The sequence below is a fragment of the Staurois parvus genome, unplaced genomic scaffold, assembly GCF_062004578.1.
Source record: "Staurois parvus isolate SC_StPar_1 unplaced genomic scaffold, SC_StPar_1.0 ptg000879l, whole genome shotgun sequence".
In the NCBI taxonomy this organism is placed as follows: domain Eukaryota; kingdom Metazoa; phylum Chordata; class Amphibia; order Anura; family Ranidae; genus Staurois; species Staurois parvus.
Genome location: NW_028318675.1, coordinates 2,247,573 through 2,264,699, shown reverse-complemented (window position 1 = coordinate 2,264,699; position 17,127 = coordinate 2,247,573). Strand labels below are relative to the sequence as shown.

General features: G+C 45.9%; 1 protein-coding gene across 1 annotated transcript in view; it reads left to right on the top strand.

Moving 5' to 3' along the window:
* LOC149443046 (uncharacterized) overlaps positions 1 to 17,127 on the top strand; it is a 110,605-nt gene that overhangs the window by 15,265 nt on the left and 78,213 nt on the right. The window contains exons 7-8 of the mRNA XM_089655976.1: positions 6,837 to 8,149; positions 15,220 to 15,256. Coding sequence (XP_089512102.1) covers positions 6,837 to 8,149; positions 15,220 to 15,256 — 1,350 coding nt within the window. The remainder of the gene's footprint in view (positions 1 to 6,836; positions 8,150 to 15,219; positions 15,257 to 17,127) is intronic.

Here is a 17,127-nt window from a genome sequence, read left to right as displayed (position 1 = left end):
GGAGGACACTGAGTGGGGGCCAGTGTAGGGATTGGCAGAGAGAAAAGGGGGTGTTTGTGAGGTTGTAGGGATTGCAAAGATGGGAGAAAACAAGGACTAATGTATTCCCATCAGAGTGAGTGGAGGACCGTATACATTGTGCTAATGCAAAAGATGAGGTTATGTTGAAGAGTTGGGATGTAGCCGGGTTGTTGACATTAATAGGGATGGTAAAATCTCTGAGAATGATAGCGGATAGTTCAGAGGAGAGAAAGTAGGATGTCCAGGCGCAGAAATCATCAAGAAAGCGGGACACGGGTCCAGGAGGCCGATAGATCACTGCAATCTTCAGAGAAATGGGAGAAAACAGCCGGATGCAGTGAACCTTGAAAGAAGAGAAGGATAGAGAGGGAGGGTTAGGGGGGACTTGAAAGGTGCTCAGTGGGGATAGAAGGTCTGGGTGAGTGGGTCCAGAGGAGGCCTCCACAGGAAAGTGCTGTGGGGGAAGCAGAATCTGCTGTTTGGAGCCAGGTTTCTGTAATCGCTAGTAGGTTAAGGGAGCGGGAGACAAAAAGGTCATGGACAGAGGTGAGATTATTACAGACAGAGCGGGCATTCCAGAGCACACAAGAAAAAGGGAGGGTGGTTTTTGGGAGCACGGGAACTCATATTAAATTGAGGGGATTGCGGCTATTCCTGGAGGAAAGAGGGTGCCTGGTGTGGGGGTGAGATACTGGAGAACCAGGGTTTGGGGAGATCCCCAGAGGTTAGGAGAAGAAGGATGCCTGGTGCGGGGGTGAGATAGTGGAGGACCAGAGTTTGGGGAGATATCTCCAGAGGTTAGGAGAAGAAGGGTGCCTGGTGTGGGGGTGAGATAGTGGAGGACCAGGCTTTGGGGAGATATCCCCAGAGGTTAGGAGAAGGATGCCTGGTGTGGGGGTGAGATAGTGGAGGACCAGGGTTTGGGGAGATATCCCCAGAGGTTAGAAGAAGGAGGGTGCCTGGTGTGGCGGTGAGATAGTGGAGGACCAGGGTTTGGGGAGATACCCCCAGAGGTTAGGAGAAGGAGGGTGCCTGGTGTGGGGGTGAGATAGTGGAGGAGCAGGGTTTGGGGAGATATCCCCAGATGTTAGGAGAAGGAGGTTGAGGAAAGAAAGATGGGAGCGGGATGTACACGAGCGCACATGCCTTCCAGACCTGGTGTTTGGGTCAGCAGGAGAGTGAAGTATCAGCAGGAGGTGATGAGAGCAGTAGTAGGGAGATGGTAGCAGTGAGGGGGAGATGTACAAGTTTTGGGGTGGATCAGAGGGGTAAAGAAGTGAGATTTTTGGAATGCAGGAAATTAATATGAAAAGGAGGAGTAGAGGGGACACGGAGTGGCACTCGGACTTGTAAGAGATGTTTCCCGGGGTGTTTGCTTGAAGTCTGTCCAGCATGCAGTAGAGTTTCTTGTATCCTCCTGCTGTTTGAGCTCTTCTGCTTTAGTTCAACTGCTTCTTAGCACTCCATCAATGCAGCACTCACTCAAAAGCAGCACCCCATCAGTGATTGTGCCCCACCATCAGTGATCTCCCCCCATCAGCTGAACTAAATTTATATGGGAGATGGCCCAATGAGCACTCATCTCCGCCCCAATTAGGAACTGATAAGGATCACATGAATAGGGGGGATGATTCTCGAATACAGACCAGACACAGACTACAGTCATTAACCGGTAATAAGATGTTATGTTCTATTTAAACCCAGTAACCCCCCGTCATGTCCGTCCTCTTCCTCCATAGTCATGTCTGTCCTCTTCCTCCATAGTCATGTCCGTCCTCTTCCTCCATAGTCATGCCTGTCCTCTTCCTCCATAGTCATGCCTGTCCTATTTCTCCATAGTCATGCCTGTCCTATTTCTCCATAGTCATGCCTGTCCTATTTCTCCATAGTCATGCCTGTCCTATTTCTCCATAGTCATGCCTGTCCTATTTCTCCATAGTCATGCCTGTCCTCTTCCTCCATAGTCATGCCTGTCCTCTTCCTCCATAGTCACTGTGATGTCTTTTATCTCCAGCAAATAATGATACACACATGTTGATGATACATATCAATATTTAGAAGGACACAAGAATCTCTACAAGGACGTCATGATGGACAATCAGCCGCCCCTCACATCACCGGGTAAGAGGAGACTTTATTGTAAAGGAGAGAGCAGTACGGAGGATCCACCTAGATCCCCCATCATCTGATAAACACATAGAAACAATGGATTCAGTCAGTGTGTGTGTTTCCTACAGATGGATCCAGTCATGGGAACCCACCAGAGAGATGTCCCCGTCCTCTGTATTCCCGGGATTCCACACAGGAAGGTCACACCATCCCTCACCATCATCAGGTAGATGATTGACAATTATTGGTAGCTGTGATTTATACACAGCATGTTTGTTACAATGAATGTTTTATTATATCTTTCAGAGTGGAATCCTCGGGGATGATAATATTGATGTTAAAGAAGAGTATAAAGAGGAGGATGAGGAGTATGGAGTGATGGAGGAGTTTTCAGAAGGACACAAGGATATGATGGAGCCACCTAATACCAGGAACCCACCAGAGAGATGTCCCCGTCCTCTGTATTCCTGGGATTCCACACAGGAAGGTCACACCATCCCTCACTATTACAAGGTTGGTGGGATGGAGCATCTAGAACATAGATTCATAGAGACAATGTGTGGATTTTGTGTGTGATGTCACAATCATAAATCCTATATTTTACAGATGATATTTTCTCTCATTTCCTTGATTTAGAGTGGAGATCCAATCGATATAGAATTTGAGGTGAAAGCAGAAGAAGAAGAGGCGTATGTGAGGGATGATCAGCAGTCTATGGAGGAGGATGGAATAACGGGGACATTTATAGAGGAGGACACTCCTACAGAGATCAGCACAGGTGGGTCATGAACACTAAATCCATTCCTCCACCCATACTGCTCACTGATTGGTCCAGAGTAGGGCGGGGACTGGGTGATATCAGCCTGTAATCCCCTGGTCACTTTCCTGAGCTGTGTTCCCCATCCTGTATTCCTGGATTTCTCTCGGATAATCTTCCTTCTCTGTGCTGCAGACACAATTTATGTATCTAGACTGGATTTATGGAGGTTCTGGGGATCAGCTGGCAGCAAAATGTTGATTGTTACTCTAAGCATTGCATAATGTAGGCACCCAGGACATGTGACTGGGGTCTTCTGCCTTCTTCTCCACCACTGTCCCTGTCAGACACCGCCTGGCGGTACCTCTAGCAGTCCACAGGACAGGATTCCCCAGAGCGCGGCGTCTAAGTCAAAGTCTGCTTTTTCACCAGGACCCCTGATGGTGGGGATGGACTTGGAGCAGACAGTGACCAGGTCGCGGCCCCTGAGTACACCCGCCCGTGGCAGAGGGATCTGCCAGAGGTATAATCAGGTAGAGAGCCTGATGTGAGGAGGTGGAAAGCTGGAGCCATGATGACTTGATCCGTTCAGGATGGATGGATGGCAGAGTGAACATGGTCAGACAGACCAGTTCGGTAACAGTGGGGTCAGCGTGGTATAAGGCAGCAGGCAAAGAGTAGTCGGGTCACTCGCCGGGTTCAGTAACAGGAGTTCAGATCAAATAGGGATATCCAGGAGAGAAGTCAAACAAGCCAGAGGTCTGAGCAGGAGAAGTCAGCAGAGGTCAGAGCAGGAGAAGTCGGCAGAGGTCAGAGCAGGAGAAGTCGGCAGAGGTCAGAGCAGGAGAAGTCGGCAGAGGTCAGAGCAGGAGAAGTCGGCAGAGGTCAGAGCAGGAGAAGTCGGCAGAGGTCAGAGCAGGAGAAGTCGGCAGAGGTCAGGATCAGGAGAAGTCGGCAGAGATCAGGAGAAGTCGGCAGAGGTCAGGATCAGGAGAAGTCGGCAGAGGTCAGGAGAAGTCGGCAGAGGTCAGGATCAGGAGAAGTCGGCAGAGGTCAGGATCAGGAGAAGTCGGCAGAGGTCAGGATCAGGAGAAGTCGGCAGAGGTCAGGATCAGGAGAAGTCGGCAGAGGTCAGGATCAGGAGAAGTCGGTAACAAGTCATCAGCAGATACACAGGAACAGGAACACAGGATACAAGACCATACGGCAATGAGAGTCTGTGCAGGGCAGGTTTAAATAGTGCGCCCTGCCCTGTCATTGGTGCCAGGCGAGCGTCCGCGATCAGGAGTGCGCATGTGTGGCCGCCCAGGTCCTAGTGCCCGCCGGATAGAATAAATTGGTGTTCTGCGCTTGCATAGACTCACTTGCCGCTGCGATCCCTGACAGTCCCTCATATCCTTTTCCACCATTGACCCCCACAGATCCTTCTCCCCCATTGACCCCCCACAGATCCTTCTCCTCCATTGACCCCCCACAGATCCTTCTCCACCATTGACCCCCCACAGATCCTTCTCCACCATCGACCCCTTCAGATCCTTCTCCACCATTGCCCCCCCCAGTTGTACCCCCCTAGTATGTATGGTGCATATTCTTAGCCCCCAAGTGCAGAACCTTACATTTATCACCATTAGCCCTCATTGGCCCCATAGTCCCCCAATTACACAGAGCATTGAGGTCGGCTTGTAAGTTGGAGACATCCTGTAAGGACGTTATTCCCCGGCACAGCTTGGTGTCATCTGCAAAGACTGGAATGGGGTTTATAATCTCACACCCCATATTGTTTATAAATATTAAAAAGTAGGGGTCCCAACATTGTACCCCACTAATGACACTGAACCTTGGGGTACACCACTAATAACACTGAACACTGGGGTACACCACTAATAACACTGAACCTTGGGGTACCCCACTAACACTGAACCTTGGGGTACCCCACTAATACTGAACCTTGGGGTCCCCCACTAATAGCACAGAACCTTGGGGTACCCCACTAATAACACTGAACACTGGGGTACACCACTAATAACACTGAACCTTGGGGTACCCCACTAACACTGAACCTTGGGGTACCCCACTAATACTGAACCTTGGGGTCCCCCACTAATAGCACAGAACCTTGGGGTACCCCACTAATCACACTGAACCTTGGGGTACCCCACTGACACCCCCAGACCATTCAGAGTATGAATCATTAACCACTACTCTCTGAATACGATCTTTCAGCCAGTTTTCTATTCATTTACATTCAGATTTTTCCAGCCCATAGAGCTTACCTTACACATTAGCCGTGTGTGGGAAACTGTGTCCAAGTATACCACGTCCACCGCCACCCCTCTGTCCAAGTGTACCACGTCCACCGCCACCCCTCTGTCCAAGTGTACCACGTCCACCGCCACCCCTCTGTCCAAGTGTACCACGTCCACCGCCACCCCTCTGTCCAAGTGTACCACGTCCACCGCCACCCCTCTGTCCAAGTGTACCACGTCCACCGCCACCCCTCTGTCCAAGTGTACCACGTCCACCGCCACCCCTCTGTCCAAGTGTACCACGTCCACCCCTCTGTCCAAGTGTACCACGTCCACCCCTCTGTCCAAGTGTACCACGTCCACCCCTCTGTCCAAGTGTACCACGTCCACCCTTCTTTCCAAGTGTACCACGTCCACAGCCACCCCTCTGTCCAAGTATACGACATCCACAGCCACCCCCCTGTCCAAGTGTACCAATCCACCGCCACCCCTCTGTCCAAGGATTTGCTTACCTCCAATCTAACCTGTTTCTTGATGGTTTAATCCCAGCTCACCTCTACATGTTGTCTACAGTAAACATTTAATCTTCCACTGATTACTGAATACCAATATTATGAGTCCTGATCCTTACACTGTATAATTTATATTGTACATTCCATACTCCTGACCCCTGCACTATATACTCCATGTTGTACATTCCATACTCCTGACCCCTGCACTATATACTCCATGTTGTACATGACATACTCCTGACCCTTGCACTATATAATCCATGTTGTACATGACATACTCCTGACCCCTGCACTATATAATCCATGTTGTACATTACATACTCCTGACCCCTGCACTATATACTCCATGTTGTACATTACATACTCCTGACCCCTGCACTATATACTCCATGTTGCACATGACATCCTCCTGACCCCTGCACTATATACTCTATGTTGTACATTATATACTCCTGACCCCTGCACTATATACTCTATGTTGTACATTACATACTCCTGACCCCTGCACTATATACTCTATGTTGTACATTCCACAGTCCTGACTTCTGCTCTCCCCCCTCCCCCCACTGCTATATATACACATAATATGGATTCTCTTTTGTTCCTCCCATTTCCTCCCAGCTGGACATTTTATATCGGATGATGTGATTGGAGCACAGACTTTTACATGGTGATAATAATGTGATAACATCCTCCAACTTTGGACTCTTAAACAGAAAGTGATAATGAGGGAGGAGTCAATACCCCAATGATGGTGGTCTTCAGGATCAGTCCAGTCTTCATCTTGGTTGTTCTCCCCCCATCCTCACTCTCTGACCTCTGGTGGGGCTCAGCCCCGCTGTTCTTCATGACTAAATCATGGACTAAATAAGGAAGTGCAGTACTTCTTGTGTTGGGAAGATGGTGATGAGTGATAGAGGGGGTGGGGACCCTCGTCCTATAATCCCCTCATCACTGTCCCTCCTATAAAAGACAGTTCTGGTTGTTTCCTCACTCTCTGACTGAGGTCCATGAATAAAGAAATGACCTGGTAGGAGATCAGAGGAGCCATTTCCTAGTTCCCTTGAGGGTGGAATTGTAAGCTCCTCATAGACCAAGCTGCCTGATGTGGGCGGAGTCCTGGTTTGGGGGAACCATCAGCTCCTGTGTAGTAATCCTCTTTGTCTTTGTATTTTAGTCCATGGCCGGGAGATGAGGAAAACCTCAGAGGATTGTCTCACTTTGTCTCCAGACTGGAAAGTAGAAGATGAGGACATCACACAGTATAGTCCAGGAGAAAACCCGGCTCCCTCCAATGTCCATCCGGCACCACCCAGTGTAGATGGACCATCGGATTCCTCGTATCCTGAGGAACCTCAGACTGTGCGGGACCGGACCGGCCTTCCAACAGGGAAGAACTTCTCCTGTACTGAGTGCGGAAAGAGGTTCCATTCTACATACCATCTTAATAGGCATAAAAGATTTCACACGGGGGAGAAGCCATATTCCTGTCCTGAGTGCGGGAAATGTTTTTCATGCAAGTACCGTCTTTCCATACATCAGAGGTCTCACACAGGGGAAAAGCCGTATTCCTGTCCTGAGTGTGGGAAATGTTTTTCAACTAAGTATTATCTTTACACACATCAGAGATCTCACACGGGGGAGAAGCTGTATTCCTGTTCTGACTGCGGGAAATGTTTTTCATGCAAGTCCAGTCTTACCATACATCAGAGGTCTCACACAGGGGAAAAGCTGTATTCCTGTCCTGAGTGTGGGAAATGTTTTTCAACGAAGACCTATCTTTACACACATCAGAGATCTCACACGGGGGAGAAGCCATATTCCTGTGTTGAGTGCGGGAAATGTTTTTCATTTAAGTCCAATCTTAACACACATCAGCGATCTCACACGGGGGCGAAGAAATTTTCCTGTCCTGAGTGCGGGAAATGTTTTTCATTTAAGTCCTATCTTTACAAACATCAGCGATCTCACACGGGCGAGAAGCCGTATTCCTGTCCTGAGTGCGGGAAATGTTTTTCAGTGAAGTCCCATCTTTACACACATCAGAGATCTCACACAGGGGAAAAGCCATATTCCTGTCTTGAGTGCGGGAAATGTTTTTCACAGAACTCCAATCTTTACAAACATCAGAGATATCACAAAGGGGAGAAGCCGTATTCCTGTCCTGAGTGCGGTAAATGTTTTTCATGGAAGTCCAGTCTTTACACGCATCAGAGATCTCACGTGGGGGAGAAGCCGTATTCCTGTCCTGAGTGCGGGAAATGTTTTTCACAGAAGTCCGATCTTTACATACATCAGAGATCTCATACGGGGGAAAAGCCGTATTGCTGTCCTGAGTGTGGAAAATGTTTTTCTCAGAAGACCCATCTTTCCACACATCAGAGATCTCATACAGGGGAGAAGCCGTATTCCTGTCCTGAGTGTGGGAAATGTTTTTCATGGAAGTCCAGTCTTTCCAGACATCAGAGACATCACACAGGGGTGAAGCCACTTTCCTGTCCTAAGTGAGGGAAATGTTCCTCACTGAAGTCCTGTCTTCCTGTACATCAGGGGTCCCACACAACCCTGGAGGTGTATTAGTGCCTTGAGTGCGGGAAATGTCTTCTAGATGAATGTTGCTGGACATCCCAGCTCTCATGTGGGGAAGAAGCACACCCTGATATACACCTCAGATATACTCCATGGCTGATCTTCATCATGGAAGAAACAGTTGATAAGGAGATGAGAGGCCCCCAAAGACATGGATGAAGTGCAGTAAATGTCGGGGTGCAGAGTGGTCAGTAGATCCTGGAAATGAAGGACACAACTTCAGCCCTTCTTGGGTGTCGGAGTTGCGTTTCCTGATAATGATATAGCGGGTTACAGAGCTAGAAGCCGGGAGAGCCCAGATCTCGTTATCGGGGAACTTTACACAGACAACAAGAACTTCTGAAGTTGATGTCCTTCATTTCAAGGCTCTACAGAACAGTGGTGACCCCGAAGCGTCTCTCTGTCTTCAGTCCATCCTTCTCCCATCCCCCAACAGGAGGGAAGGAGAACTCCGCCCCAAACTAGGGGGGAACTTTCCTCTCATTATTTCCCTTGGCTTCTGTGTGGGTTTGGGTGGTTGGAGGAGTGCGGCACGAGAGGGAACACCGCTTGTTGTTCTATGTCTACATATGGGGTCTGGGTAGAGGGGATCCACCGGAAAATGTTTCTACTCTTTGATGTTCTGCAAATCGTTTCTGTTTTCACTTTGAAGGGCGATATTATGTGTGATTTGTAAAAGGGATTGCCCAATAGATACCGCCCCACTTAGAGAATAGATGAAGTAATATGACCAGCATTCATTCAGCCATGTCACATGTTGATCTTTTCATACAGGGATTTCCTATGATCATTGGCTCCAACTAGTGGCAATAATGTGGTATTAAACTGTTTTTCCTGATTGAGGTATTTTGGAAGTAATACATCATTATGGCCACTAGAGGGAGCTGACGATTATAGGAAATCACTGAGTTTATTAAGATATGGCCAGAATTTGTCACAGCTGGACACATACTTGTCACACTCCCCCAATATATATTTTGCATAGTCCCCTTAGTTTACTATGTTAGGGGTAGTTCTGTACAAATACCTGAGATCATACATTTTCAAACATTGAAGATATAAATGACATAAAACCACAGAATTAAACCAACTATTGATTTAAAACCAAAAATACCTCATTTGGCCTTTAGATGACGCTAAGTATCCTAGCAATTAGCAACATCTAGTGTCCAAAGTGTCAGGGAACACCTGAACAATTGATTTAGCTGACTAAATCAATTGTTCAGGTGTTCCCTGACACTTTGGACACTAGATGGTGCTAATTGCTAGGATACTTAGCGTCATCTAAAGGCCAAATGAGGTATTTTTGGTTTTAATCACAGTGTCTCCAATACAAAAAATGATTTATAAAAATAACTTAATCTGAAAAATTCTTTAAATACTCAAACAAGATCTGTGTAGGTATAGACTGCAGAGTATGAAAATCAATATTTATTTACATAAGTCACTTACAAACACCATAAACAATAGTCAGATTGTGATTTACACTGACACTAAGATGTTTCTGTAAAAGCTCTAAAATAGAGTGAATTAAATTCAATAATCAGTCTCCCTGTAAACATCATAACCAATAAAAATGGACAATAGTCTGTCTCCTGCAGAAGGAATAAACTGCAAAATAGTCCACCTGTATGGCCTAAGAACAGGAACATTTTTATAAATGACTTAACTTGAAGTGATGTTATCATGGGGAGAGTTATTAGGTTACAAAGGAATGTGGCAATTGACTTACTAATCTAAGCAAGCAAAATCAACAGAAAATATATAAATACCCTCCAAGTATCAGGTCATCTTTTTGGAGAACTGATGATCAGACTCAAAGATGGCTGCCAATTAACGGTTGGGATTGAGCTTCCACAAAATGGTCTCTTCTTCAGTTGATGAGTGTCTTTAGATGATCTGAGTGTGAGATGATGTCTACCTTCCAGATGGCTGTGTAGATGGTCCTTCCTCTGTGAGTGTTCCTGCCGGTTTTATCTAGTTATGACTAATAGATTCATCAAATCTGAATAAACCTGGCCAGGAGGTGGAACCTTCTCTGTGATTGGGGAATCTGATTATCTAACCCAGGGGTGGGCAAACTTTTTGACTTGAGGGCCGCAATGGGTTCATATATTGGATCCGGGGGCCGGACCAAAAGTAAATGAATGATGTGTATGTGTCATCCATAGTAAGTATAGTAATATTCCCCCATAGTAAGCATAGTACTTAATCCCCCATATAGTAATTCATCCCCCATAGTAATTCATCCCCCATATAGTAATTCATCCCCCATAGTAATTAATCCCCCATATAGTAATTCATCCCCCATAGTAATTAATCCCCCATATAGTAATTCATCCCCCATAGTAATTCATCCCCCATATAGTAATTCATCCCCCATAGTAATTCATCCCCCATATAGTAATTCATCCCCCCTATAGTAATTCATTCCCCATATTAATTAATTCCCCATATTAAGTCCCCAAGTCCCCCCTGTGTCAATTCACTTACCTTTGCTCCGCGCGTTCCTCTCGCCGTGTTCCCGCGCCGTTCCGGTCTTCAGGGCGGACTGTGAGAGGAGCCTAGCTCCCCTCCCCTCACGCTGCCCCGCCTACACACATTCTGACAGCCGATGTTTGCCACGCTCCGCGGGCCGGATTAAAAGGTCCGCCGGGCCTTAGTTTGCCCATTGCTGATCTAACCCATGTTTACTCAAGCATTACCTCCCATGGCCACTGGGTGTCATCCTTGGATAAGAATTGTCTGGTCTGAGTTTTTTGGGGAAGGAAGTAACTAATCTATGATTGGGAAAAATGAATATTTCACTATAACAGATTTGCCCTTGTGAAATCTGTAGAATGCCTTGGAGAGTAGATATTATTCCTCGTTTACAATCATTACGTTTTGGTGTAACAGTGATTAAATGGAGAATTGTAACTATCAGGAGGTTGGATTACATAAAGCAATTAGAATAATAGTTGTACACACAGAGGAGAGATAATAAAAATAATAATTTGTATACTGATCTACTGATTGATTACGGCTTTGGTAGCATGCATACAATATTCCTAACAATACCGATAAACTCCAACACACTAAATATATATCATGGGATTACAAATCAGCAAACATACCATAATATACGTCCTACATTCTTATGAGACAATCTGGTATTTTATCCCCATCACGTCTTTTTGTATAATCTGAAATATATGGAAACAGGGAGGTTCCTTTTTGTACCTTTTCACCAAAACTAAATGAGTCTCAGCAGTGTTACTGGAGTCACCTTGTTACATAGTTACAGAGTTCATCTGGATGGAAAAAAGACACCAATCCATCCAGTCCATCCAACAGAAAAAACAAAACACACATATAGAACATTACATGAGGAAATGCACATCTTACCGTAAAGGTCTCAGTAATCTATAAACAGAAGAATCCAGAAAAGAACTCTCACAGATCTGCAGCTTTGTAGAGTTAGCATTCATAATACGCGTCTCAAAAATGAAAGAAAGACTTGTTAATCAGAGTCTAGCATCAAGTCAATGAAACTCCTGAGATATGGATCTGGTCAGTGAAGTCTCAGAGGGGGCTGTTAATCAGTTTCAGCTGCTTTGGTGTTAATGAAATTATCAACAGGTGCACTAGATGGGCAACAATTAGAGAACCCTCAAAACAGGAATTTACAGGTGGAGGCCACTGACTTTTTTTCCCTACTCATCTTTTCTGACTGTTCTTCACTAATTTTTCTTTTGGCTAGGGTCAGTGTCACTACTGTTAGCATGAGGTCGTACCTGGACCCTACAGAGGTTGCACAGGCAGTCCAGCTCCTCCAGGATGACACATCAATACCTGCCATTGACAGAAGGTTTGCTGTGTCTCCCAGCACAGTCTCAAGAGCATGGAGGAGATTCCAGGAGACAAGAGCATGGAGGTGATTCCAGGAGACAGGCAGTTACTCTAGGAGAGCTGGAAAGGGTCGTAGAAGTTCCTTAACCCACCAGCAGAACTGTATCTGCTCCTTTATGCAAGGAGGGACTTCTTGAGGGTGGCCTGAGGGCCCGACATCCTCTAGTGGGCCCTGTGCTCACTACCCGGCACCATAGTGCTGGATTGGCATTTGCCGTTGAACACCAGAATTGGCAGGTCCAACACTGCTGCCCTGTGCTTTTCACAGATGAGGGCAGGTTCACCCTGAGCACATGTGACAGACATGAAAGGACATAGCATCTGAAAGGACAGAGCAGCTTCTAGGCTAGAGGTGTCACCTGGATGCCAATACAATGTTGTCACCTATGTAGCCAGAGTTTGCCACCTTCTTGAACCTAGAAGAAGAATCCTAGTCATTTTGGCTACAAGAGTCAGCAGGAGACCGTGAGAAGGCTCCGAAGTGTCTGTCAGCTTTGATTTATATCCACAAATCAAAGGAATGTATTTCATCTCTCATAAAAGCTAAAATATTTGTTGCAGAGAGATGAAAATACTTCCTTCTGATTGGACACACTGTAGGCTACATCTGCATGTAAAACTGTATTTGTAGCCCCTGTGGAATCCCAGAGAAACACAGGAAACGGTTCTATGGTGCCTGATTGCAACAGCTGAACAGCGATTGGTACTGTTGTGTTTGGACTAACACACTGGTGTCGGAAATTCTATCGCTGACCAAGTGATCCAAACCATTCCTGGCCCATTCAGCTCTGGGCACTTCAGAACCCAGAACATCCTATGGGCTGCTACAGGAACACCCCCCAGGGTTGATTGGCCAAGGGCTAATGTGCAGCCCACATCCATATTTCAATAAATTGAGGACCCTGAGATATGGACGGGGTGATTTGTACGGAGCCGGTTCCATGTGACTGATGAATCGTGGACTTTCTCTGACTTGCTCCAGTCACAGGATAAATCTTGGTAAAAGTTTTATTTCTGTTTTTATTCCCTTTTATTTTATAATGAATAGCCAATTGTGTGTCTTTTTGTATTTTCTGCAACTTTTTTTTCTTTGTACATATTTAATACACTGCCCACTTTTGGGATATTAAATCATAAAATGAATAAGTGACTTCTGTGTACTAAGCTCGAGCTCATATCTCCGGAGAGATTGTTGTATTGTAGAGTCTATGTGCTCGGTCTACGTTCATCACCAATCTGTATGCAATTGTACTGTGTGTTGGCAGATTGCCTGCAGATTGAAACATAGCAGCTCTGTCAGACGGAGATCTGTGTGTGTGTGGTGGCCCAGTAGACCAGTCTGTGGAAAAACTGTTGGGTGGTGGCAAGCTACCGTGTGTTGTGTGTCTGGTGTGGGGGTGTGTGGACAGTGGAAGAGTGATTAACACCGAGGTTCTAGCTTGTAGGATAGCTGGAGGAATCCTAGAAGGGTGTGCCAATTGCTAGACTGCTCCTCAATCCTTAGTGTGCATCAGATTGTATATAAGATTCATATCTGCCTGTGTGTGGTCAGCCAGCTGGAGTGGAGTCTCCCTCTAGTGGTGGCCAGAGGTAGTGCGGGCTGTGAAAGGGTATCCTGACCAGTCTTATATGCTCAAAGTCTCCCTCATTCCCTCTTTACCCCAAGTCACGGGCGGACCACGCCTTGGTTAGCTAGTCGTCATGGGCGTGCATTTTATCCGTGACACTGTATAATCCATGATGTGGGACTTCTCTTGTCCTCATTACATTGGAGTACAGAAACTCTTCCATTGTGACATTTATTCCCAAGCTCTCCTAGAATCACTCAGCTTGGAATAATGGCCGCTGTGTCTGCAGAAACGTAGAGAATACTTCCATATACCGCGTCTCTTCCACTTGTTCATCCTTCTCGTTGGCAGAACAATGACATCTCAGCTAGACTAGAGGATGTGGGGACCACCACGGGATTATTTGGTGTTTGTAATCAACTTCCTGCACTGAGGGGTCCCAGCTTCCATTCCTTCTCTATACACAGAGCAAAATACTTCAGTTGGGAAGAAGTTTGTCCTTTGCGGGACTTGAGACCTGAAAATGACCCTTGTCTATTATTTGGTATAATAACTCCCATGGTTCAACCTGGGGAAACGATGAGAATATGATCTTCCTCATAGAAATTCTAACAAAAGGCAACATTTTCCACTTTATGTCAAAATTCATTTTAAATTGCTCCCCATTCACACAGGAGGAATGTACATGCTTTGTCACTGAGCGCACTGCCATACAAATTTTTTTATGAATAGACCCCTAAATGTCAGGAGATATAATATATTCTATTATATTGTATTATATTATGTTATGTTAAATTATATAAAGACGGGAAGTATGGAGCAGATAAATGAACAGACCTCCTAGTAATGTCATTACCAGGCTGCAGCTAGGGGGAGCTCTAATGTTTGAAGTGTTCCCACAGGAGAGTGATTCCTTCTAGCTCACATATACTTTTTGTATGTCTAGTAAAATTGGACTTTTGAGGTAGAAGATTATACATTGTATCGCCCTCCTAGTTCAGCCAGGGGGATCTAGACCCTAATGATTGGTCAGAAGCTGCTTAGCAGCTCAGGTGTGATAGCCAGAGGGGTCAAAATGTGGTCAGGGCTGAGAGACTCTGCAAGCCAGCCCCTCTGGAATTTCCCCCTGCTCTAAGGCTTTTGGAAGAGGGTCTTGGAGGCAGTGGGTGGATCTGAGGAGTGGATGACTGCAGTCTTGAGGGACATAAAACATACATAAATAGTGTTGTGCTAACTCATATAGATACAATAGTCCATAAACAGGTTCCAATGTGATAGTTCAATCAAAATATGAAATATAAATATACATATAAAGTGCTGGAATGGTGAACATCTAATAAGGTGCTTGAATGGTGAAGAATCACTACGATGTGCTCCGAATAAATAAAGTCTATTTGAAAAACACGGTGCTCCACCTTAACTCAATGTTCCTCCACCTAAAAAAATGTATGGATGGCCGTTCTCCTCCTACCATGGACCTATGAATGAATACAGGTCAACGAAGCCTGGTAATTCCGATGCTCTAGATGTCAGCAGATGACAGGCACCACCTTCCATAACAAGGTAAAATGGAATTCTTCTCACATGATAGAAGCAGTAACATAGTGAATTTCAAAACTCCCGCAATGACGTCACTAGGCTCCGCCCCACGTGTTATGCCACCAACCACGTGGCTTCGCCAGGGAAAAGCCCGCCCAGTGATGTTCACACACTTATATGCATCTAGGTAACCATGACTGCCATTCCTACTCCGTTCTGTGGAGCCTGCAACATCGCTGGATGTCACATTTCACATGGAACAAAACCTTTTATCATGATACACCAATAATCCGACCTACATTTATTATACAACAATATTATTCAAATAAAAACTTTAAAAAGATCAGAAAAAGGTTTTAAAAAATCCTGTGATCTTGTACAGCCCCATTTTGTGGTCAAAAAGAATAACATCACCCAAGTAAAAATTCATTATAAATCATACTTAACACTAATCATATTAATAAAAAGGAAAAATAAAACTATTAAAATAATTATTATATGGCCGATAAAAACAGATAAAACCCACATTAATAATTATTGATAAAACTATTTAGGCAAATTCTACATTATGTCCTGATGGATAAAACGTCTGCATTTCGTATATCCAAAAATATTATTATCATTATTATACAGGATTTATGGCGCCAACAGTTTACGCAGCGGTTTACAATATAAGGGGGGCGGTACAATTACAATACATTTCAGTACAGAAGGAATAGGAGGGCCCGGCTCATGGAGCTTACAATCTGAAGGAAGGGGGAGGGGATATAAAAGGTGATAGCTGCGGGGGATGATCTGGTGGAGGTGATTCAAGTCCAGTTCTTAGGTGGAGGTGGGGTAGGCTTCCCTGAAGAAGTGAGTTTTCAAAGATCGCTTAAAGGCAGACAGGGTGGGGGCTGACCGGACATGCTGTGGTAGGGAGTTCCAGAGGATGGGAGAGGCTCTGGAGAAGTCCTGGAGGCGAGCGTGGGAGGAGGTGATGAGGGAGCTAAAGAGGAGGATATCATGGGAGGAGCGGAGTGGGTGATTTGGGCAGTATCTGTGGATGAGGTTGGTGATGTAGCTAGGGGCAGTGTTGTGGATGGCTTTATAAGCTGTGGTTAGTATTTTGAATTTTATATGTTGGGTTAGTGAAAGCCAGTGGAGGGATTGGCAGAGAGGGGCAGCAGTCGCTGATCGGTTGGTAAGGTGTATGAGTCTAGCAGCAGTCGCTGATCGGTTGGTAAGGTGTATGAGTCTAGCAGCAGTCGCTGATCGGTCGGTAAGGTGTATGAGTCTGGTAGCAGTCGCTGATTGGTTGGTAAGATGGATGAATCTAGCAGCAGTCGCTGACCAGTTGGTAAGGTGTATGAGTTTAGCGGCAGTCGCTGATTGGTTGGTAAGGTGTATGAGTCTAGGGGCAGTCACTGATCGGTTGGTAAGGTGGATAAGTTTAGCAGCAGTCGCTGATCGGTTGGTAAGGTGTATGAGTCTAGCGGCACTCACTGATCGGTTGGTATGGTGTATGAGTCTAGCGGCAGTCACTGATCGGTTGGTATGGTGTATGAGTCTAGCAGCAGTCGCTGATCGGTTGGTAAGGTGTATGAGTCTAGCAGCAGTCGCTGAACGGTCGGTAAGGTGTATGAGTCTAGCAACAGTCGCTGATCGGTCGGTAAGGTGTATGAGTCTAGTGGCAGTCTCTGATCGGTTGGTAAGGTGTATGAGTCTAGCAGCAGTCGCTGATCGGTTGGTAAGGTATATGAGTCTAGCGGCAGTCGCTGATCGTTGGTAAGGTGTATGAGTCTAGCAGCTGTCTCTGATCAGTTGGTAAGGTGTATGAGTCTAGTGGCAGTCTCTGATCGGTTGGTAAGGTGTAGGAGTCTAGCAGCAGTCGCTGATCGGTTGGTATGGTGTAT